The sequence below is a fragment of the Denticeps clupeoides genome, chromosome 4 (assembly GCF_900700375.1).
Source record: "Denticeps clupeoides chromosome 4, fDenClu1.1, whole genome shotgun sequence".
Classification (NCBI taxonomy): domain Eukaryota; kingdom Metazoa; phylum Chordata; class Actinopteri; order Clupeiformes; family Denticipitidae; genus Denticeps; species Denticeps clupeoides.
Window position 1 is genome coordinate 19,813,937 of NC_041710.1, and position 26,202 is coordinate 19,840,138.

Below are 26,202 nucleotides of genomic sequence, written 5' to 3' on the forward strand. Positions count from 1 at the left end.
AAAATAAAATAATAAAATCTATATAGTATATTTTTATGTTGACTTTTAAACCATTAAATGCAGTCCATGCAATTTTTCTTAAACATTTATTGAACCAAATACTGCGACAAACACAAATGATCACTCTCTTCACCATGTACAACATGGAATATATACTTGACAGCAAATAAAAAAAAAAAAACTTTTCTTTTGTAAATATTAGTAGTGTATTGAAAAAGTGCTATAATACTAGTATTGTAGTATGGTTCTGTGTAATTGCAAGTCATTTTTCATTATTTTAGCTTGTTATTATAATGCCTTTAAAGCTCTTGATGCATGTATTCCTCTAACCATGAATGAACATAGAAAGATTGTTTTTTAAATTCTTTAATTCAATTTTGGGCAGGTAGACTTTTGATATTCACTATTGTTCACTTACGGTATCTGCACATCACTGCAGCGCACACTTTTCTTCAGATAAACAGATGACATACAGTTACAGTCACAAAATACACATTTCTTCACCTTGTCTTTTTTTTAGCAAAACACAATACATAACACAAGTAACATAAAAAAGATAAATACGTTAAATAACTAGAATATTTGTCTGAGGAGTATCAAACACGAGCCAATAAAAATGAGAGTAATCTACATTCTTGAATAATACTTTCATAGTGTCTTTTGTAACATTCTAGCTGCACTAAGCAATATAATACACAGCAGGCATTTTCAGAATCGTTTTGCATTAAGAAGAGAAAGTTTAGCAGTCCCAATGCCAAAACACACACACACACACTTACACACGAAAAAAAATCAACATTGTGCTTTTTTTGTTTTAGTTGAAACCAACAGTTTATGGCTAATGTACAGTGCATTAAGCAGATATTTCTTCATCATCACCTGACAAGCAGGACCATTTATTTTTATGTTTGGTTTGGCAATGCACATGGCACAGAGTCTCTTTTGGTGCCTGTGCACAAGGCTCAAACCGAACGTCACGACAGTGGTTTGGATAAAGCACATTAGAAAAGCGCAGGAAGTTAGAGTTCAGGTCCATACAGACTGAATCAAACACACAGGGGTGCCAGACACTGCTGCTTTTCCACACTTTTGAGTCTCTGACCAACCTGAAGAGCTAATTATTCGGTTAACTGGATAATTAGTCCTCTATAAAGCTAATTAGAACAAAGGAAGTAGGTCAGAATCCACTGAACATTTTACTTACGGTCAACTAGCATAATAAATATGATTTAAGTATATTTACAAGATGTCTTTTAAATTTGATCGAGCCTATTTGACTCTAAAGTTGACTCATTGTTCTTCTTACAGAAACCTTTTTTTTTTCTCCATTCCTCTATCGTTTATTTGTATGTGTATTTTGACCTGGAAACACAATGCAGTTTTTTCCTCTTCTTTTTCCTTCAAGACAAGAGAAGGGGCCACAGGTGGACGCCTCTCACCTGGGAAAATAAATCCATTACACTTCAACTCATCCGGTTTGCTCGGAGGACAACGCAGCCGGAGATGTTTCCTATGCTGTGGGGTCACTTCACACAAGGACTCCTGACAGAGCTCGTAGGCTTAAATAATCGATAGCGATGGTTTCTAGGGTGAGGGTCTCTTTGAGCTTGCAGTGCTTCCGGCTGCGGCAATCGTCTCTCTGTCGTGCCACCTTCCTCCAGCTCAAATGCCGGGTCTCTGATGTGGGCTAAACTGACTTCGGAAATGAAAAGTAATGGCATCTGTTTTATATTCAGGTACCACACTGACATAGTGCAGCTTCGCCTTGAGCCTGTGTGACTGTGGTGGGTGGATTTTGAAGAGTGTTTTTGGCAGGGAGACAGAGTACTTTGGAAAGGTTGACTCTTTGACAACCCGACAGGCAGTGGAAAATGGAATGACCCAGACTCCCTGATCATGTAAACGCACCCTTGACGTGACTGAGCCCAAGGCTAGAGCTCAACGTTTTCACAAGTCCTCCTCTTTCACCGCAGGGGAAGCTTTTTTCATAATGTGCAAAATGTAAGACAATAATGTGATCTAAGGAGAGGTGATCTCAGTTCTGAGAATTCTACAAAATGTACAATACTCCCAATTAATTTTTAAGGAGCCCCAGACAGGGGAAAAATGGTCTGTTCCTCTACAAATTAGAAGCTATTCATCCCATAAAGAAATTATTTATACAATTTGACACAATAGAGCAAAAAAGCTGATGATTATATTATATAAATAGGTTTTTACTTCCTTTCCTAGGGGCAGGATAGGTACATTATTTACATAGTAGTAGGAGTGCTTTGGCTGGAACAGTGCAGATGCCTGTGCACGTACTGTGGATAAAACGGAAAGCCATTAAAGGCATTTCAACTAAATGAATATTGCCACATTTTGAACCCTGTACAGTTTAGGGAACCACTTGAGCAGTTCAGGAGTAAAAGCAGAGGCAGCTGAATAATTGATATGGTGGAGACTGCTTAGTACAACAGGCCACACATTAGCATGTGGATTTGCACAGAAACACGCGCTAAACACTCTTTAGACACATCACAAAAGTTTGTGGCTCAGGCTTAAACCAAACAAGAGGTGTAGATAAAGATTAAGATAAAGATAGATAAAAACATTTCTCTCACTAAATCCATTTATGCATAAAGGGGCAAAATGAATGAGCCTCTAGTTTTTAAGTGAAGTTAAAAAATATATATATGGAGAAACACACACAAACCATTCTCACACCAGAGCTCTCAATTCAGAGCATGCCTTTGGACAGTAGATGGGACCCAGAGGGAACATGGGGACAGCATGCAAACTCTGAGGCGGGATTCCAACTCACAAGCTTGGATGTGTGAGGCTATGTTGCTGGCTCACACACTGCCTTGCGGCCTACTCTTGTATCATTAACATATAAAGTTAAGGCGCATTGGAAATTTGGCGTGAAAAGGAAAATGCTGGCAGAAAAAGTGCTGTTGTCTTGGCTCCTGGAGGGTAGACCCAGAAAATGGCTGTTCCTGTAGACAAGAGCGCAGCGTACATTTTCATGCTTTTTCCATGAAATTCAATGCGCTCTTTATCTTTAGAAAAGCGACTCAAAATGACCAGACTATTGAGGGTTGAAGTTTAATAGTGATGAGGGGACTCGTGGGTGCTATACAAGTGGCATAGAAGTGAAAAAGACAGTTTATTACTGTAGTAATACAGTACTGCACTGCATCAAAAAGCACAGTGAAGCACAGTCTTGGCAACGTAATATAGAAAAGGATTATGCTTCTGTGCCTCAGAGTGAATATGCAAAAGAAAAAAAAAGTGCCAAAACAAGGAAAAAGAGGTACTGGAAGAAGCTTTGTCATCTGAAACTTTAAACAGAAAATGAAAAATGGTGGGTGAGTGTCCTGGATTATGTTGCCATGATTGAAATTCGCTGTTCATCAGCCGCTTCCATCACACCTGATGGAATTTGAACAGCGTCCCAATCTGGTACATCTGGCAGATTTCAGCTCATGGGGGCAGGTTAAATGAGTTTAAATTCTCAAGTGTTGGACTGTCCCCCTTTTTGGCATTACAGAGCACATTGTGCTGACCGCAAGCAAAAAATCTCATTCATTCAAATCAATTCTGTTTTTAGAAAATGTTAAAATTCCCAGAGGGTGGATCATTTCATATATTGTTTGAATGCCTTTCTGATCAGTTATTAAAATACAATGGTGAGTTTGTTAAAACACAATGCACTTCTTAACAATACATATACATTTTTCCCACTTGTAGCCCTGGATGCTATGAGAAATTGCTCTTGTCTGGCTGCTTTTAACAAGATCATTGGATCCTTGGAGACATGAAAACAGAAAACAGATTTCTGAAGGCCTATACATACTAATACTTCTCAGTTTGTATAGTGTACTTTACTGTTGGTATAATTTTAATTCTTTGTCTATCTGCTATTCTTCTACTGTCCACTTTCTGCCATGACAAAAATTAAAATTGTTCACTTGTAGAACTAATAAAGGATCATCTTATCTTATTGGCCCTTAAGAGAATTCCTCTGGTTGGGCAGTGGGGGCAGTGTAGAGCACAACCCTGCCTTTGGCAGTTTCCCCAGGACAGCCATTGGTGTGAGGGTGACGGGAGGGGAGGCTCTTGCGGCTGGCCTGGCCGTGGCTGCCATCTGCAGGGTCGTACATCACCACCATGCTGGTCTCCATGCGGGAGAGGGTGTACATGCTGCTTTGCCGGGTGGGATGTAGCCGAGTGGCACGGAGCTCAAGTTCGTCGTAGCTGGAAATCCGCACAAACGGACACCAACGGAAGGCTCGCTTGAAACCTGCCCGAAACCTTTAGCCAGGAACAACCACACAGAGACAGACGGCAAAAGAGAAGGAGACACAAACAAAAGCATCAATAAAAATTCCTCCATATACACTGCACAGAATGCCTCTGTTTACTCTATATGCCAATGTAGATGTTGACCAGCCCAAGTGCCTCATACTTCATCCTCCAGAGTTCACCAGAGTTACATCCTCCGTAATCACCACGATTGCAGCCGATCTGATAAGGCTTCTGTCTGTTTGTGGTAATGGCCTTGGTACAACACACTCCCAAGAGCTCTGATCACTCCGATCTTTCCGGCCAGGCACAAATGCCGCCCTTGCAGGAATGTGTGCTGCGCTTCTTTTGTTATTATTATCTTTATAAGCCTGATGGCAAATCATGTAACCTTGCCCAGATAGCAAACCATAAAACACACCGGGAGAAACACAAATGTCAGTCGAAGACAAAAGCCATTCCCGTTGACACTCACCATTTGTTGTGCCCATGAGAAGGGTGCATTTCTTTGCATGTTTGATGTTCTTTATTTTCACCCATGGTTTCACCCACCAGATTTGTTACACGTATTTCATACCTTTCACACCTATTTCATAACTCTCATCTGAAGATGCCCAACTGAAGGGACAAAGAAAAAAAATGACAATGACCCTGGCAACATGTGGTCACCATTCTGCGAGACAACACTTGAGCGCCTCAGACACCTCAAAGATTCAAATCACTCTGTACACCCCTTACAAAATAACAGATGATCAAAGGTATAAAGCCATGTGTTCTGAGGTTGTGGTCCAGGACAATCTAGTGTTTGGGGTTCATTGTACTGTGGTACCTGCAGACTTGATGCAACTGCTGAGTGTTTTCACAGATTCTGTCAGCAGGGGTAATAATTTTGCAAATGTAGAGAAAATTACTAAATTACTTTGCTCACCTGTCACCACATTTACACAACAAACACCTAAATGCAATACCTGTCTGCATCATACCTACCTTTATACACTGCCCTACCAATAAATAAATGCACACCCAAATGTTTGGCGTAAGGTCTTCTACAGCTCATGCTCTATGAACTGAACCAAAATCCACTGAGGGAAAAGTGTTCAGCACATTCATATGCATAAAACCTAATTTTACGGCAACTTCAGTTGGTCACAGACGTGACCAAGTAAAGCAGCCCCAGATCATAACACTTCCAGCACAGGCTTGTACAGTATGGATGGGCACATCGCTTCGTGCTCTTCCTTTCTTACCCTGAGGCGGCCATCACCAGACCACATGACCTTTTTCCTAAGCACTAGAATCCAACCTTTGCAGTTTCTTGGAAACTGAAGCCTTTTGTTATGATTAACCTGATCTGTTCAGTTCCAATTCTTGTAGTTCTCTTTGCATAGTGTGGCTGGATGAAAATACGCCTTACTAGCTGTGAGTTCAACCTTTCCCGTGAATGACATCACATGTAAGTGGTCCCCACTCATGGTCATTCAAGGTTGTTTTACAACCACATTTTTCTGCAGAGATGATGGGTCTCCGATATCCTGCAGGTCAATGGTTTGACCCTGCAGAAACGCAGTCTTTTTCACTGCCATGGCATGTGTGGCTATATACATTTTCCAACATGGTTTCTCTATCAGACCAGCTACATAAATTGATAATCAATGATTACTGATTTATTACAATGGCATAAATACAAAGCAAAAATGAATACAAATAGATTCAAATCCCACTCTTTTACCATGGAAACCCCAAACAATACACTGATCCCTATACTTCATGGCCAACAAAAAGGAGCTACTTAATGAGCTCAAATGCAACATATTCTGGTTTTGCTTCCACTGATCCTCTGAAGCACCTTTTAAAAAAATAAGTACAAATGGCTCTTGCGAACAGCAACTAGCTGTGTGAATGAGGTATTGATCTTCTGATTGGAGGGTGTGAGTTGCACTGCAGCGTACCGGCTGTTGAGGCAGCAGTAGATGATCGGGTTGTACATGGTGGAGCTCATGGCCAGCCACATGACCGACAGGTACACCTGCTGAATCGACTTCCAGCGGATCAGCTGCTTGTTGAGTCCTGTCGCCAGGAAGTAGATGTGGTACGGCAACCAGCAGATAGCAAAGGTGACCACAACGATGATCATCATTTTAACCACCTGAAGAAGAGAGAGTACAGAAATGAATTCATTAAATGAATTCAATAATGACACACAATGATCACAAGAAAATGAATCAAGATTCTATTGCATTTCATTTCATGCAGAACACATCTGAAACATTCTATTTCCTATTAATTTTTCCTTTTGGCTTTAGCATTTTAATTTTCCCTCTAGATGAGATTCTTAATCAAAGTAAACTTGTCATTTCGGCCATCTGCAGTTGCAAGGACAAATGCAAGACATTATGCTCAGAATTAGACAACATCTCAAACATACACAGCATACAAACCTACAGTCATGGCCAAATGTTTTGGAAATGACACAAATACCGCTTTACTGTTTGATTATGCATGTTATCGATTACGTTATTCAGTACTTGAGTAGTTTTATCACTAGATACTTTTTGTAATTTTCTGGATTGTGGAGGATTATGGAGGCCACTGTGCTCTTAGATTTTTTTCATAATCACGATCAGATCTGTGCCTTGTCACAATTTGGTCTCTGAGCTCTCCTGTCAGTTCCTTTGACTTCATGATTCTCATTTGCTCTGATGTGCATTGTGAGCTGTAAGGTCTTATTTTGACAGGGGTGTGGCTTAAAGTCCAATAAGTATAATCAAACACTGCTGGACTCAAATGAAGGTGTAGAACCATCAGGAGAAATGGACAGCAGAGTCAAATATATGAGTATCACAGCAAAGGGTCTTAGTACTGAACACTTATCCATGAGATATTTCATTTTTTTCTGTGTTTTTCTGTCATAGGGTGCTGTGTGTACATTAATGTGTAAAAAAATAACTTAAATGATTTTAGTAAATGGCTGCAATATAACAAAGAGTGAAAATTTAAGGGGGTCTGAATACTTACCTACTGTATTGTTTAACTATTTATAGTGTGTATATAATTAAACCGCACTAAGGGATGTGTTCTGTTATTTCCTGTTCCCTTAAGAGCCAGCACGCCTGTGTGTTTAAATGTTTTTATAATAATTACACAAATAAATGTTTGAGTATTTTATGACGACAAGGTGCAGGAGAGAAAAGTAGGTTGCTTTCAGTTATTCCCGCAGGGACTGAACTCCATATATAGTAGGTCAGTGCTGGCCCATGGGGGTGGGAGGTTGCGTCCTGAACTCTAGTAAACACCACTGATCATTACTGACATCAGCAATTTTGTGCCAGCCACAAACTGCTTTCTGACATGCAGTGTGTCTGGACTTTGTAGAGCTCTGGTGCAGGGGCACATTGATGCAATAACCCCTGAAATTTACCGACAAGGTATGAGTGCAAGAAGGTTGGCCTCCACCATTCATTAATACTAAGCATCTGGAAAGACTCAGGTTGTTTTTTTAAGCATAACATAATTTCTGAATTGTATATGAAATTGAAAACAGCACAGTAAAGTCTTGCAAGATCAATAATTGCTGCATGAACAATTGTTGCCATTCATTTATACTGAGAGAAATATATCAGCAATATGAAAATAAATGAAAAACCAAATAAAGGTGTGATTACTCCTTTTATTCAATTCTGCTGTAATTGCTATGTTTCGAGTGTAAGAAAAAAATTATTTCCTTTGCCAGTGCTTATCAAAGAGCTGGCTACCAGATGACAATGGACAAATAAACAATATAATTGAATACAATGGAATAAATTCAATACTAAAATGGTACTGAAATACTGCCCAGGTATTAACATCCTTAAATCCTCATAGAAATTGCATTTATTGACCCTGAGACATTTGATGAGTCCAACAACTCAGTCCATGAATACCTTCCACCAATTATCTTCAATTGTTTGTCCATGAAACACAAAAATCAAGTGGGAATTGCTCAATTCAGAAGTGTACCCAAAGAATGGCTCACAAATGGAACGGAAATCAGAAGCAGCTATCATTGAGGAAGAAAAAGACAAGGATACTTTCCCCCATCTGATAAGGAGAATATGAGGGGATGATTACGTAGAATATCCATTTTTCTACTCCATTCTTCCAATCTCAGAATCTTCTCTCCCCTTTCACCAATCAACAGAAAGGCTGTGATTGCCTTAGCCGGCCCCGAAGACCTCTACTGAGAGCCAGCTAGCTATGATGATTTAGTTTTAGACCTCTGCAGAGACATCTGAGCACACTCTGATGAATACAGAGAGCTGTGATCTGAGCCACGTCGTCTCTCAAAGCCACCACTGAGACTGTCATTTTACATATTTTACAGAGTATGTTGTGTTGCTTTGTCTTGATGGTAAAGTGAGAACAAAGACAAGAAAAGGCACAAATATTTGTGAAAAGTCACAAATATTATCATAGCACAGATGAATGCAAAAAAGATGATTGCAATTGGACATAGAACAGTCAGTATGGAATCACACATTTAGATGTGCATGCAGCTACGGTACATACCCCAGCTAAAATTTACATTTGTAAAAAAAAATCACCTTTAATGTTACATGACCTGTATAATTCAATAATATAAATAAATAAATAAATATGTTAGGGGAAAAAATACAAAAAATGTACAGTGAGCTGGTCTTGTGCGGTTTGTCCTCACTGTGCATGTGCAAACACAGAATGTGAAAACCACTGCTTATTTATTTTATTTTTCTGCACAGCAAAGGCCCGAAGTAGCGCTTTTCGCTTTGTTCAGCATCACTACTGACATGGGCTCCTGTTCTGCTTCCGATGTGTTCATATGGTTCATGTAGTGTGAGCAGTCAGTTCGCATCCAGTTGTGCAGTCAGTTCGCATAAATACTGATAGAAATATCAGTATTTATATTACTTGAAGGAGAAGTGGGTGGGGAACACTTAATGAATCCTCCATATTACTACTATATTCATGCACTTCGTAATGCCCCTTTACTAGGAGGTCCGAAGTGCTGAAGTGTCGTTTTTGGGAAAAATAGCAACATTGGTGTCATCAGTCATATAAAGACTGAAGCTATGGACCTTTGAAAAAGTACAAAGTAATTGTGCTTTAAATGTTTAGTGAAAATACAGGGAAAATGAAGTAAAGTAATTGTACTAAAATGAAGTGAAGTAATTGTGATAAACTGCAGCACAGCACACGGTGACACAACAAAATGTGTCCTCTGCTTTTAACCATCTCCCTTGGTGAGCAGTGGGCAGCCGTGACAGGTGCCCAGGGAGCAGTGTGTGGGGACGGCGCTTTGTTCAGTGGCACCACCAACCTTCGAACCACCAACCTTCTGATTATGGGGCCGCTTCCTTAACCACTAGGCTACCACTGCCCTGGAAAGTACATAGGGTACCTGGAAGATCCTGCTGATCTTTTCAGTCACCATGTCACAGTGTTGGAGGGTCATCCAGTTATTCCCAACGTCACTGTTTAGTGTCCCTCTACTGATAGTTATAAAAAGATATAAAAAGATATTGCTTTAGTGGTATCTCATCTAATATGTAAAAGAAGTAGTTTGTTCATGTATCCTCCAACCCAAAAGTATGTACAACTTACACAGAATGATTCATAAATTTCACACAAAAATCTGAATGGAGCACATTTGAGGGTGATCACAGGCAGTTCCAAGAAACAATATGCATTAGAGGGAAAGGGGTGCAACAGAAAAATGGATGAGAAGCACTGAAAATGAAGAACGGGAGGGGAGTGACAAGGAAGGAAGACTATGATGACAAATGATATCGGCTGAGAAAAGAAATGAATACATTGAAAGATGAACAGAACATTAATGGGTAAGATCTTTCATTTATTTTACAATTGCTGCGTCAATCAAATGTTCCACGGTATCAATCTTAATGCACCGAGCTGTCATTATTTCTGCAAGATAAACAGCACCTCATCACGAGCCATTATTCAACTGGTCCAACCTACTAATACAGTTTTTTCTTACAGAATGCTGAAATATAACTAGTTCAGTTCATACAAATGGTACATAGTTTCAAAAACAACTAGTTTACATTGTTTTGATTCATTCTTTTATTCTTTCTGTCTGAGTTGACACTTCATTACTTCCTAAAACTGACTTCAATGCTCAAGCATACTGGCTCCCATGGATGTGAGTGTGTCACTAGCCAGCTGTACTGGCTGCTCTCAATGGCTTTAGCTGCAGAATCCATTCTCATACTATATCCCATTCAATGGGTGTTTATCAAACTTGTGATCAAATGTGAGCAGCACTCACTCTTGGGGAAAGCGAACACCACTTATGTTCAAGTTCAACAAAATGATTCATTCAGTTCAGCATTCACAAATAATAAGCATGCTGAAGGTCATGCAAAAACACTGCGCCTTCTTACTGCATGATAGTCACAGAATAAATATATTAATAACACAATGAGATCCTCAATACTGCTATTTGAAAATGATTTCAGAAGATAAATCTCTGTTTAAAATTCGGGGAGAGGGACTGTTGAAATGTATCGAGCCTCCATGTCACCACCAAATGGCAGCAAGAGTCATTACCTCTAAAATGAGGTGCGCTTGGAACATTGTTGAATTTTCTCAGTAACGGCTGGATGGCCGTCTAAAAAGTTCCCAGGAGGCCACCCCTACAATGACTCTCACAGTTAGGATGAAAAGTCGCTGCTCATGACCCCATAATAGTAAAGAGAGTGAAAAGAAAAAGAATGCACAGCGTGAAGCAAAATTAAAACCAATTCCAGTCTCTGAGTAAGTTTCAAAGGACTGGTGGGTCAAGGGGGATCACTTGAATGATGCTGGTAGAGGAAATACAGCATTCCACAGCTACAGTGGAAGCAGTGCGATGGCGTGGATGGTTCTGCTTTCAGGTCCAGGACCTGGGGAAATCTGTTAGGAGTTTGAAGCGGATTAATTAACATCCTTACGAGTGCTGTGCAGGGCCGTCATGAATGGATAGGCAAAGCAGGCAACCTCCGAGGGACATGAGGGGAGCCCTACATTTACACTGTAACAAAATGGGTGCTATATAAATATTACTGAGACTGAGACATTTTCAACCATCACAGCATGACATAAATATATATTGACACACAGAAATGTCAATTTTGTTCAATTTCCTCACAAATTCTACTGCTAAAAATTCAAATAAATCAACTATCTTCTTCATCCAAACACATATACCACAAGGATCATTGAGAGAAACATTGATTTTGTTGTTTTTACTGCTTAACAGATCAAATAAATCCATTCTCTTCTCTTCGAGCATGCCAGCATGGAGTAGAGTAAAGTGCTTTAAAATGGATCTGAAAGATGCATCTGAGAGAAGCCCCCGGTCGAATTTTTCACTGTGTACAAAATTGTACCTTACATTTACAGAAGGCAATGTTGGAGAAACCAGCAAGTATATTTTAAAGGTATCCATAAAAAGCCACTAGTCCAAAATACAAGAACATAATGTATGTTACCTAACTGCCATTCACCTCATTCATGCCTTTCAGCTCTGAGGTCTGTGAGCCATTGAAATGCCTCAACGCAGATGTTTCACCTTGCCATTCATATCTGACCCTTGTTGGTGGTTTCATGAGTTGCCTGGCCACCTCTTTCCTTCTCGACAAGCTGTATAACTTGTACAAGAGTTCAAAGTGTGATTTGTTTGTAAAAGTGGAGATCAAGAAGATGAGTATCAAATTGTACACAGTTCTGCAAAGGGGAGGGTAAATATCTCAAAAGCAATGTGAAAGTGTATTAGTAAACTATAGCTCTACATGGACATAATTAACACAATTATTTTTTAGGTGGTTGCTAAAGACCTTAGAGCCACCTGGTGAGTGGCAGTATGAGTGGATAGTGTTGTTCCTTACAGAAACGTAATTACCCAGGTCCGCATCTTTTTTACTGAAGGTCTAGTGCTGTAAATGTGCTGTAATACGGAGGTTCACAAAGTGATATACCGCTGTAGTGATGTGTGAAAATATTATCCCTCTAATCCTCTCAGATCTCCACTGGAGCGCAGGTGGAGTTGAGGTGGCTGTAGTGAGAATACAGGTCATTAAACTGGGCCCCATGTGAGAAGCTGAGACGTAGGGCATCTCGCTCGGCTCAAAACCACCATCCAGACGGTGTTTACAAGCCTCAGATTTATGGTTTTATTGGATCCTTCTCACAAATGTAGTTCTATTTGTACATTATTTATACAATCTTTCAACAACAAATACTGCAGAATATGGTCCATAATGACGTCTTAAGGAGCCTTATTTGTTAATAACTGGGTATGTCAATCAATTAAAAAACAAAATGTAAATGCTCTAAACCATGTGTCACATGGTATATTCATCTGGTCATGGCTGATCTCCACTTTCAGAATTGTGCCCAGATACAGGCGTACTGCATACTGTCGTGTCCGCGCTGGCTCTGCCCCCCCCCCACAACGCCTGGGGTCTTTACTTTACTTTATCTTGCAGACGCTTTTATCCAAAACGACTTACAGGAGGAAGACACCAGCAATTCTCATTCGATTTCTAGAGATTTTGAGTTAACAAAACGAAGAGCCCTGATTAGGCATAACTTGTTAGAAAAAGAACATACTCGGAAATTGTTAAGTTCTAGACAAAGATAATTACTTATGTATTTTGTGCAGTGTCTATACATGTGCATGTGTAAATGTTAGATTTTTCTGTAATATTTTTTGAATAAGTGGGTTTTCAACTGGTTCTTAAAGGTGGTAGTAGTCTGGAGCAGGACAAGTTGTTCCACCAGCCAGGGACAACAAAGGAGAACAGAGTTGATTGGAATCGGAGACCCTGTGAAGAGGGAATTTTCAGTCTCATTTCATTTGCAGATCTGAGAGGGCGTGCAGGAGTGTAGCTGGCTAATAGTGTGTTGATGTAAGAGGGTCCAGTTCCATTTACAGCCGTATAGGCAGCATCAAGGATTTGTGTTTGGGGTCTGTGTCTGCCCTGGTACATCCCAATCTTGTTGTGTACATGACTTTAACCCTTTCACACTTCCGGGTTATGGGTTCCCTCACACATTACCCTCCCGGGTGTCGAGTGTGGCTTGTTGTTTCGCTCCCTGGCATAGGCCCTGTGTGATGTGGAGTCTGCAGTGCTGTCCTCCAACGCGCACACCAAGGTGTACTGTCATTGTCTCTCTGTGTTAGTATGTGCCACCAGCAGCCGAACTAATAGTGTGTTGTGCAGGATCGTGCGTAGACACGACAACCCACTGTGTGTGAAGCCGTGGGTAGCGGTGCCAGAGAAACAGGGTGCAGCGAGACCACAGTTCCCTTTTCAACATGGTGTGGTGGTTGATTAGTATTTTTTTTTGCCTTTTTGTGGACATTTGGAAATAAATTGTGTTATTTTTTCCCCACCATCATCTGTCGTTCCCTCTCCCTCCCCGTCGGCCGTGGCACAGACACACCACAAGCATGCTGCCCCCATGTTTCAATGTGGCAGCTGTGTGTCTTCATTTGAAAATAACTCCTTCACTGACCGTCTCCATCATTATGAAGCCATAGTATCTGTCTAGGATAAATTTTGTGACTCTGTCTAATGTCAGACCCACACAAGAAGTAGACAAAACACAGCAGCATGAATTGTGATATTCATTTATAAATTAATTGCCGCAATTAACTTGTTAACACTGATAATAGCAGTGATGTTTCTCACAACAGGTATAAATCACAGCAGAACAATCGGTGAATAAGACAAAACAAGTAAGAAATAATAAAGAAAATTATGGATGTTTTGTGGCAGTGAGTTTTAAATTAAATGGCCTTCCTCCTGTGTTAACAGCTTAAATTGACCAGAGGCACTACCCGTCCCTTACCATATACAAAACAATCACCTCCGGGTTACGTTAGGCCATGCATGGCCTTGCTTCAGATTACATTACTCAGCTCCTCCAACGCTTTTTTTTTACAAGCCCATGCCCTCAGGTCAACTGGAACTGGTAGACTGGAGTGTGAATATTTCTTAGTGCTGGTGAGAATTTTAACTCTAGAGTTGTAGTTTAGCATGCATCTTAGTATGTCAAGTATGTTAGTATGTTAGTAAAGAAATTAGTTGGTGTGGGTGGTACTATCCTAGTAGATAACATAACATGCCTATGAACCCTAAGACCACAAAGCGACAGGTTCAAACACCACTTACTACCATCGTGTCCCTGAGCAAGACATTTAACCCTGAGTGTCTCCAGGGGGACTGTCCCTGTTCGTAAGTCACTCTGGATAAGGGTGTCTGATAAATTCTATAAATAAATAGTTGAAGAACTAGAATGACAAGGCAAAAAAAGTTTTTGATATTTTTATAGGCAGTACTGAACTGTGCTGTGCTTAAAACCCAATTCCCACTTGGTGTCCCATGATTTCTTAAAAACCTTATAGTTCCTTTTAATCCCATCCAGCTCACCACTGATCTGTCCTCTGAGCAGATGGTGTATTACTCTATTCATCATTTCTCTGCTCATGATTATTACATTTGCTCCATTCCCGTCCGTTCTTTTAATAATTGCACTGATTAGATTCTCATTCATGTATGTGTGGCTTGATCCACTCCCAAGTACCTTTAGGGCTGTTCTTATTCCTTTAGCACCAAAAAATGGTGAAGTTATTATTTATCTACATGCACACATTTATTAACAAGGACAAAAGAAAATGAACTCATATTTTTAAAGAGAAGTGAATACTAGGAATGCATATATAGATCAAAGTAGATCAAATATATAGGTCAAAGTGACATTTAAAAAAAGATCCAAACTGAATATCAACAGAATGTCAACACAAACACTGAAGAATAAGTTATGTCTAAAAGATATTCCAAATGGTGTTTGCCACTAGAGCCAAGAAGCGACAGAAAGGGGAGAAGGTAAATAAGACACAGGCTCCAATAAGGCACCAATAAAAGCACATAAGACACCACTAAGCCCTGAGTCCCTAACACTTAATGAAGCAGCTTGAATGGCAGGTAGAAACCAGAAGAAAAGAGGTGTATTTTGGGAGGGTTTTATGGATAGGTTTATTAATATGCAATATAGATTATTGTACTACTTATTGGTAGTCAAAAGAGAACTATTGAAAAGAATTGTCACCAGAGAAAATCTTGTTAAAATGCCCAAAGAGCATTTAGAGAAAAAATTTTATTCATGGTTATTGTAATATTCACTGCGCTTCTTTAGGACTGTCTTTATTGACATCAATTTTCCATCCATGTGAGTTTGGGAGTGTGGATAAGACATTTCATTCTGCTGATTTAATTTATTCAACGATCATTTTTCTCTCGCTGTGATAGTGTTAATTGAACTGAAGATAAAAGACAGTGGTAGAAAATATCTAGACACTAATGGCTGGACAATTATTTTCTTGGAAAAAATATGATAAAAACCCTCTCACTTAGATGTGCTTAAGTAATTCTGTAAATCCATTCATGGTGATGTGGGATAAGATTTCTGCATGGTTTAATTGCCTAAAACCTGATGTACGGTATGTCCAGAAAGTATCCACAGCACTTTTTCCACAATTTGCTATGTTACAGCTTTATTCCAAACATTTTTATTAATCCCTCTTCACCCCAAAATGACTATGTGAAAAGTGTACTTGAGGGTTTGAAAAAAATAGTGAAGAAAAAAAAAGATAAAAATCACACATACATAAGTATTTCTAACCCTTTGTTTAATACTTGCACCTTTGGCAGCAATTTCAGTCTCAAGTATTTTTGAATATGATGCCACAACCTTGGCCCAGTTTGGCCCATTCCTCTTTGCAGCACCTCTCTAGCTCCATTAGGTCGGATGGGTAGCTTTGGTGCACAGCCATTTTAAGATCTCTCCAGAGATGTTCAATCGGATTCAAGTCTGGGCTCTGGCTGAACCACTCAAGGACATTAACAAAGTTGTCCTGAAGCCAATCCTTTGATATCTTTGCTGTGTGCTTAGGGTCATTGTCCTTGTACATTCCCTCTAAACTGACTAGTCTCTCAGTTCCTGCAAAAAAAAAATCCTCCCAGCATGATGCTGCCACCACCATGCTTCACAGCAGGGATGGTGGTGGCCTGGTGATGAGCGGTGCCTGTTTTCCTCCCAACGTTACACCTTGCATTCACACCAAAGACTAGAGAATTTTGTTCCTTAAGGTGCTTTTTGTCAAACTCCAAGCAGAGTTTGTCATGTGTTATGTGCCTTGTACTAAGGAGTGGCTGCTGTCTGGCCACTCTACCATACAGGTCTCATCTCCCTGATGCTCAAATTTAAGCATCATGGCAAAGGCTGTGAATATTTTCTCTTTTTTTATTTCTAATAAACTTTTTCACATTTTCATTATTGGATATTGTACAATTCTGAGGGAAAAAATATTTAATCTATTTGGGAATAAGGCTGTAACATCCGCTGTGAATACATTCCGGATGCACTGTAAGCAACAAACAAGCATGACTGCTGAGCTCTATCCATTATGATGAAAGATGTGGCAGCCAGTAATTAGCTGTCTGACTCTCTGTGAAAACAACTGACCAGTCCACCATTTCAATATTAAACACTGAGATAGAGGACTTTGGGGGGACCTTAATGGCGCAATTTACAAAAAAATTATTAAAGCAAATCAGACACACAAAAACACCCAAAGGACCAAGGAGGTAAAAATCAATGAAGTGAAATTAGAAGGAGCCACACAAAGACCTACTCTCAGACAGCTATCCATCGTTTTCTGCCTGTGAAACTACTGCCTTTAGACGCCTTTCTTATTTTACCAGTAAGATGTTGTTGAAGGTTCTGTATGCCCACGCTCAAAACAAAATGCCCATTAGACCCCTTTTATTCTGACACAGGAGCTCCATTTCTAAAACTCTACCATTTTCTGCATTTCTGTCTAACTTCAACTCAGTTCTTTTAGCACAGTCCCTTTGACATTGTTCATCAAAGCCTATAAAACGGTGCAATTTTCAAGCACTGTAATTTTAAATACTTTATATCCACAATCCATTACATACTCGCTCACTGTCCATAACTGGAGAATCCAGGAAGACACAAATCTATCCGCATTACATAGCTAAGCAAACCGCTACTGTGTACGGTTTATATTGTTTATTTTTAGTAGATCTATGTGGGCATGTCCCAGGTTCTTGGCTTGTAGCCTTTTGAAAGCTTTTCCCCACTAGTAGATGAAAGTTGGAGGGGAACAGACATGACCGGAGGGCCCACCTCCCTGCTGCTCCAGTAGAGGTAGTTTAGCCCAAAGCATTGTGAAGAAGTGAATGGATATCAGTCAGCTCCGTCACACCTACCCAGCAGCCCCTGCGGTGCACGAGGAGGCTCCTCTCATCACATATTGATTCCCTCAAGGTTTTCCCTCCTGTTCCATTCTGCGGTTCAGTCACAGTCCTGCACCGCTTCCTCAGCAGGGCTCCACTTATGTGGCACAGATGAGCCCCGCTTTCTATCTCACCCCACACATGAAAGCTTCTGAGTCAGGAGGATCCGACCCAAACCACAGACTGCATCCTCAAACGCACCACAGAAGCCAGCATACTCCAGACAACATTTGTCTCTCCTTTGTTTGTCCCTAAAAGCACTAACTGAGATAAAAAAAAAACCAAATCCTTGTGTTTGTGAAGATGAACATTGGCTAATGCCACTGAGGCTACCATCTCATTACCCCCATAACAGCGTAAATAAAAGCAGGGACACAAGTCTCATTACATTAATGGTCTTCTCAGGGAAGGCAGACGTTAATTAACCCACTTGAATTGTCTGTGTGATGCTGTACCTTTCTTTTGGCGCGGAGCTGCCCATGGTAGTTGTCAGATGTGTCTCCTGGAATCTCCCCACCCCACAGGGTAACGCCCACAATGGTGTAGTTAATCCCCATCACCACAAGGGGCAGAATGTAAACCAGCACAGTGACTATGATATGATACCTGTGAAATCACAAGGAACACAAAAATATTAAGATTTAAATTCATGTTATAAGGTAAAATTCCTCTTCATCTTTAGAAGACACCTAAAGGCATTTTGCCAAATGTTTCTGGTGTTTGAAACTGTTCCCACCATGACAGACAAATATCCAAATGGCATCATACCAATTATATTTTTAAAATAAATTATTGTGTTTACAGCAGGGCAAAGTGGTTTCGCACTGACACACTGCAGATAGGAATCTAATAGAACTCCATACCCATGGCTACCTCATATTCTCCATACCCATGGCTTCCTCATATTCTCCATACCCATGGCTACCTCATATTCTCTATACCCATGGCTTCCTCATATTCTCCATACCCATGGCTACCTCATATTCTCCATACCCATGGCTTCCTCATATTCTCCATACCCATGGCTTCCTCATATTCTCCATACCCATGGCTACCTCATATTCTCCATACCCATGGCTACCTCATATTCTCCATACCCATGGCTACCTCATATTCTCCATACCCATGGCTACCTCATATTCCCCATACCCATGGCTACCTCATAGTCTCCATACCCATGGCTACCTCATATTCTCCATACCCATGGCTGCCTCATATTCTCCATACCCATGGCTACCTCATAGTCTCCATACCCATGGCTATCTCGTAGTAGTACAAGGAAAGTCTGGTTTGAAAACAAGTTGACCAATGGGTGGCTAATTGGTCAATGAACAGCTACAATGGACACTACTACTAAAGCTGTGTCGCTGCAGGGGGAGTACACTAATAACTACCAAATGGATGTCACTCTGGATAAAAGCATCAGATCAATAAAGAATGGATAATCTATGGTGAGGTGTGAGTTAAAAGGATTTAAAAGCAGAATGCTGAGATAAATAATCATTCAGCAGACACCTCAGAGTGGAGTATTCTGCTTACACCATGAATAATACAAAAGCACACTCATTGAATTTTAAGAAGAAATCCCATCTTGTATTCATTTAGATGAAATTAGTGAAAGTGAAGTGAAAGTGACTTTTTGTCATTGTGATACACAGCATTTACATTTACAGCATTTATCAGACGCCATTATCCAGAGCGACTTACAGTCAGTAGTTTCAGGGACAGTCCCCCTGGAGCAACTTAGAGTTAAGTGTCTTGCTCAGGGACACAATGGTAGTAAGTGAGATTTGAACCTGGGTCTTCTGGTTCATAGGTGAGCATGTTACCACTAGGCTACTACCACCCCAGCAGGCACAACGCACTATGCAGACAATGAAATGTGTCCTCTGCATTCAACCCATCACCCTTAGTGAGCAGTGGGCAGCCATGAAAGGCGCTCGGTCAGCAGTGATGACAGTATCTTACTCAACAGAACCTCAGTGGAACCTTGGTGCTTTGGGATTTGGACCAGCAACATTTCAGTTACGCTTCCTAACCGGCTAGGCCACCACTGCCCTATCTGTGGTTACATGAAGTATTACATAGAAAACCTAGATATTTTAATTCACACCAGCCAATCAAAATGAAGACTCTATCCAGACCCCTGTAGAAATATGAATGGGAGGCAAGTGATAAGGAACAGACATGACATACAATAATGGAAACTCACATGACCGCATCTTCAGAGCCACGAGGCCAGGCGAGGTAGCACAGTGTTCTCCTGGGCAGCGTCTTGATGGTGGAGTAGTAGCAGAGAGGGAACGCCAACACCACCGCCAGAGCCCAGATGCACACGATCACCACTTTAGTGGCTGTGGCTGAGAGCCGGGGCTTCAGTGGGTGAATGATTGCCATGTATCTGCACAGTAGCAAGACAACAAGCAGCAGCAGCAAGGTCAGATGTTACAGTCTGTGGGCTTCTGGGGAATATACTCTGTGGGAAGCAACTAAAAATGACATACACTAACGAGACCTTTCACAGTTGCATAAAAGTACTTTTCAGGTCGAATGTCAGAAACCAGGTCTGGAGGGCCCAGTGCACCACCAGAATCCCTTGGAGTCCTGCTCTTACTGCAGCCTTTTAGATCGCTGCAGCCTTAATGAGCTACTTTAACCAAGTCTGCCAACTCTACGTGTTGAAAAGCTTGGCTTGTACGTGCTGACGATCAGTCAGCGACCTGTTACTCAGAGTCGCGCTGCTGGGCAGGTTGAGTTATTTGTGGCGAGAGCTGAATTGCATCATATGGTGTTGTGATTTACCTCTAGGAAAGAGCTGGCATGAAGAAGGCGTTGCTATTTCTACTTTGAACACACACAACAACTTGCACGCTTCTAGCGTCATGCTGTGCTTCCTCAACCTTGCTAATTAACGTCTCCAATGTATCTAAAAGTATTTAACATCTTATAAAAACGTCTTCATTCCATATGCAGCTAATTCAGCAATTTCTTTACACTGTAATCAAAGCAGCAAATTTCTAAATATTATGCTCACACAGTTTTCGTTCAATATGATGATTGGTCAAGTTGCCATGGATAAAATTCTAGAATCAGAGACTGTGACCCTTCTGTGTGATATCAGCCTGAGGTTGCAACTAAAACCCCACAGCAGCAGGTTCAATGCACACTGGTGGCAGCTGATAACACATATAGATCTAAGAAGAACCAAATGAGGCACCTTCCAAATGCAGTAGCTAGCTGTAGAATTAAATATTGTGCAAAAATTACTATAATACCTAAAACATTTCTAATCATCTTGTCATGGCTCATGCAAAATTTTTGTTCTCCTGCCAATGTAAATACAAACATTTTATTTATTTATTTATTTATTTATAAACATATTTTATTTATGAATAATCCTCACCTGTTTTAAGGTCTATGATGCAGGGCTGCTGCTAACAATTATTTTAATAATTGATTAATCTGTCGATTATGTCTTTATTAATCGGAGAATCAGATGTAATATAAATAAATACGTAAAAGCATTCATTTCCAACCCTTTATTCAAAAACAGAACTATAATCTTTAGAAAATGCATGAACATGTTGCTCCTTGAGCTAATAATAATAAAATAAAATAAAAAAGGACTAACACAAAAAATATACACATGTATGCTTTACATCTGACAAATATATATAGATTTTTAAATAAAGTGCCACCTGAACTACCAGAACAATAAATAACTTATATTTAAAACCAATACAAAAAATTGAAAAGGATTTGTTTGAATGTCAGAACCTCTCACAAACTCTCACACTGACACACACACTTACCCCCTCTCACTGTCTTTGTTCAGACACTTTTGATTGCATGTCCACATGCTCACAGGCTCAGGCTCACTCGTTTCTTTGAGGCTATGTTGCCTGCTGCAGGAAACAGCCACTCAGATGGTGTTGACGCGGCAGGGATGCAGAGGTAAGACGTGAAGTGATTGTCACTGTGAAACACTGCAGCACACGGTGACACAATGAAATGTGTCCTCTGCTTTTAACCATCTCTCTTGGTGTAACACAGTGTGAAAGGGGAGCACTGACCAGGCATCACACGTGGTCTGTTTTAGCGCGGTCTGTTTTTCTAATTATTATTTCGGAATAATTAGAATTGTATATTAATAGTATCAAAACTAGCTAATTTTTAATGGTTCCTGATTCCTGTTTTTCCGTTTTTCCTTTCCCATCCCAGATACATGATTTATTTCCTGCAGGAATCATACCGAAAAATGTCAGAGGCTGAAGCCCTGCTCTCACACTCAGACACGTTTGGGCGTGTGTTATTAGAATGTGTGCAAGGGAAGACAAATTCACTTTATTATTACTAATCCACGGTATGATATGGCACAAATATGTAAATCTAGAGTCTTCAGTGAACACTTTAGTTAGTGAGTGAGTGAGTGAGTGAGTGACAAAGAAAGTGGCAAGTGAGTGAGACACATGAATCCATGATGATTTACCATGACCAACCTCTCATGTATTAAATCATAAATGTAGCAAAAAGCATGGTAAACCAACCAGCTTTGAAGAGATAAAGTGATGACTAGGGTGGTTGTAGCCTAGTGGGTAACACACTCGCCTATGAACCAGAAGACCCAGGTTCAAATCCCTGAGCAAGACACTTAACCCTAAGTTGCTCCAGGGGGACTGTCCTGGGGGATGGCCCTCTGGATAAGGGCGTCTGATAAATGCTGTAATTTACTAATCTTATAGCCCTTGTTTTAAATCCAAAATGTCTTTATATAGTTAAATGATACAAAAACAACAATGCTTGTGGGAAGTATGTTTCTGAGTTTTAAACCCCAGTCCTGACTTTGCTGCCTTTGCTCATTTCATTTTCATACTTCAATAGAAGACTAGCAACTGTGTAGAATGCATGACGTGACAACACAAGCAATGCGCTACAGGCATCACTTAATATTCAAATTGCATTCTAATCTGAATCAGAATGTAGCAAGAGATCCACTCTCATACCTTAGGTTCCCTTTACCAATCGTTGGGTGGTGAAATCCTACAGGTGCCACAGACAAGACAGCAGAGGTGCAATGACATTTCTTTATCAGCTGTAGCATGGTGGAAATAACTCCCTATGATGCCCTTAGTTGAATGCCTTACCTAATTTAATCCCACTGATTCACGGAACCAGCACTCTGTACTGTCAGTCGGGCTCTAATCTCCACTGAAGATTCTTCTTTTGCATCTAAAAAATCCTGGAGGCAGTTGAAAGGTGCATAGATGCGCCAGTGCCCCTTCCCAGTCCTCCAGGAGAAAACAACACAGGGCCACACGAGTGAGGAGATGGCGGGGGAAACTCCTTCCCAACATCGGACTAAAAGGAGATTGAGCGCTGCAGTACGGCGTCACTGAGGAATTGGCTGAGCGCTCTGCAACACATCCTAATTCATGTCATCTGCTATTTGAAGGCTCATCTTTAACTGCAAACAGATAGCGCTGCAGGAGCGTGGGCGGGTCGGCTTCCTCACCCTGTTGATTCACAGTGCTCACTGATCTGTTAAGAACGCCCGGGTGCGTACTGCACGACCGCAGTGAAACGTCGAAAATGCCTCGTGGGCCATGACCTTTGTGCAACGAGCAACATTGCTATTTGAACGGTTTTCATGAAGCAGAATGAGGGGGAAACGCTTTGCCTCATAAAAATTCACAGTGGGGGCATGAGCTGAGCAGTAAAAACAGTGAAGTAAAATGCAGATACTTCTCCAGAAACCTCCCCTGGAGAGTTCATAAATAAGTTATTAGGGCCCCAGAATGAAGCACAATGGCGTGCGCCCCGTGCACACTCGTCTGGCCGAGTGAGTACTCCGCCGGACGCCGGCAATCAGGTCTCCGTCTCAACGAAGCCGGCGCCTCGCGCCCGTCGTCACAGATGAACAAGATTGATTTCTAATTCCATAAATAGCCCAGGCTCTGTCAGCATATTTTGCTGTGACCGTTACATAACAATATTAGGGGAATCAAGTGCCAAGGCAGATCAATCCGTCACTAGATCGAGATCCCCCCCCCCAGGGTTATTGATGTTCTTTTCATCAGCTGTAATTCTTTTGTCGCCAGCAGCGCAAATTGTCCACGCCCCTAGACCACTTTACCTGTCAGTGGTTCTAATGATATGACATTGATTATATAATTTCAGTGGCACCTGTACAGATTGATTGAAAATGGCTCAAGCGTATTGATCTGAGTGAATCTAATGACTTACGCTTTGACACTGTGAGATGAGTATGCAGAGGTCAGTGCCTACCAGAAGGGTTCCGAGGACGGACAACCGGAGGATCTCAGATCAATGGTCTGATGAATCGCGTTTTCTTTTTGGTCATGTGGCCGGTCGAGGTGCGTCTGCGTTGGAGGCAGCGTGACAGTCTGAATGTTCAGCATTCTTGTGGATTACTATGTAAATGACCACTGTTCCATGATATTCCCCGATGGCAGAGGCCTGCATTATTAATGGGCCGTGCCACATTGCAGATTTTTTTTTTTCAGCATGGGTTTGAGAGCCAAGAGTCTGTTGGATTTGCTGGAAAAATATACATGCCTTGTAATTCCGAAGACATAAAGGATCTACTGCATGTGTCTGTGCAATACACCTCTGGAGACACCTCTGCAGAGTCCCTACCTTCAATGGGTCAGAACTGTTTTTGAGGCACAAGTATAATTTATATGAACTCGATCGATGATCGTGACAAAAATTCAGCTTGGACATTTTTCATGATCACAATAAAAATGGCAGATTGGCACATCTTGTGTGTGCGTCCACATTACTTTTAAATAGAGACACTCGGCTGCCAGATATCCCAAATTCTGCCGGAAGTTTCTGGAAATGCCCACATTTTATCAACGGCTCAAAAAATTTAATTTAATTTGCAGCATAGTCCTGCTCTAGGCACAATGAGGCCAAAAGTTTGGACACACCTTCTCATTCATTGTGTTTTCTTTATTTTCATGACCATTTATGTTGGTAGATTCTCACTGAAGGCATCAAAACTATGAATGAACACATGTGGAGTTATGTACTTAACAAAAAGTGGAGACACAGTCACCGGACCTGAACCCAATCCAGATGGTTTGGGGTGAGCTGGACCGCAGAGTGAAGGCAAAGGGGCCAACAAGTGCTAAAGACCTCTGGGAACTCCTTCAAGACTGTTGGAAAACCATTTCAGGTGACGACCTCTTGAAGCTCATTGAGAGAATGCCAAGAGTGTGCAAAGCAGTAATCAGAGCAAAGGGTGGCTATTTTGAAGAAACTAGAATATAATATAGTTTTCAGATATTTCACCTTTTTTGTTAAGTACATAACTCCACATGTGCTCATTCATAGTTTTGATGCCTTCAGTGAGAATCTACCAACGTAAATGGTCATGAAAATAAAGAAAACACATTGAATGAGAAGGTGTGTCCAAACTTTTGGCCTGTACCGAAAGTTCTAATTTGTGGAAATTCATTCATATCATCACTACTACACAACAATAAATATCAAACTGTAATTCACCTACAGTAATTCAGCATTGCCTAAATGGCAGCACAATTGCAGGATTTACTGGAGAATTGCGTGGCTACGGGATGCGATGTTAACGTAGTGGCTGCATGTTGATGCTTGTGCGGTGTGTAGTACGGTTTTGCAGAAATATATACACGTTTGTGTCTTCCAGACAGACGCGCAAAATCTGTGCGCAAAACATGCCCTCCTCCCCACCCCAAACCCCAAAAAGTTGGCCCGACTCCCCACCTGTCCACGGCGATCGCCGTCATGGAGTAGATGCTGGCGAACACGGAGGTGACGGGGAAAAAGTTGTGGAACTTGCAGTACGACTCCCCGAAATACCAGTCCCCGTGCGTCGCGTACACGAAGTTGATGAGGGTGTTGAAGGCGGCCATGGAGGCGTCGGAGAACGCCAGGTTGAGCAGGAAGTAGTTGGTCACCGTTCGCATGCGCTTGTGAGCCAGTATAATCCACATGACGACCAGGTTCCCGAACACCGCCACGGCCAGGATGGAGCTGTAGGCGACCGACCAGAGCGCAACGCGCCACGGCGGCTGGACGAACTGGTTCGTGAAGTTCCCGGTCCCGTTGGTCCCGTTGGTCCCGTTGCTCGGCGGCGCCATCCCGAGACCCGACGCCAAGTTCGGCCGCCGCTGCGTTCACGCGCAATTTGGCGACACCGGAGCGCACGGAGGATCCTGCGGAGGACGAATCGCCTCGGCGTCGTCGTGTGGATCAGAAGAACGGTCCGGTCGTGAAAGGCTGGCGGAAGGCGGCCAAGTTTGCGGAGGGAGAGCAGCCGCCTCCTGTTGAGTCTGGACCGGGGAACGCGCGTCAGCGAGTGGCGACGCTCCGGTGGGTGGGTGGGTGGGTGTGGGGTGGTGGGGAGAGAGAAGTGGTCGATCGGTTCCTCTCTGTTGAGTTAAAACACTGTCAAGGGCAAAGCGCTTTAGACCTGGCGCCGACGCCAGATAATCAATCGGTGGGCTGCTGCGCGTTTTAAACACGGAGGCTGCCAATAAGTCCGATCGGTGGTGGTGATGGGTAT

The 26,202-nt window shown here is 41.5% G+C and overlaps 1 protein-coding gene across 1 annotated transcript; it reads right to left on the bottom strand.

Annotated features, from left to right (window-relative positions):
* Positions 1 to 250: 250 nt before the first annotated feature.
* tacr3a (tachykinin receptor 3a) lies at positions 251 to 25,977 on the bottom strand. The gene is made up of 5 exons (XM_028976660.1): positions 25,401 to 25,977; positions 19,846 to 20,034; positions 18,089 to 18,239; positions 6,240 to 6,436; positions 251 to 4,299 (listed from the first exon to the last, which is right to left on the bottom strand). The coding sequence occupies exons 1-5, from the start codon at positions 25,775 to 25,777 to the stop codon at positions 3,996 to 3,998; spliced, it is 1,218 nt and encodes a 405-aa protein (XP_028832493.1). The 5' UTR covers positions 25,778 to 25,977; the 3' UTR covers positions 251 to 3,995.
* Between the last annotated feature and the right edge of the window lie 225 nt (positions 25,978 to 26,202).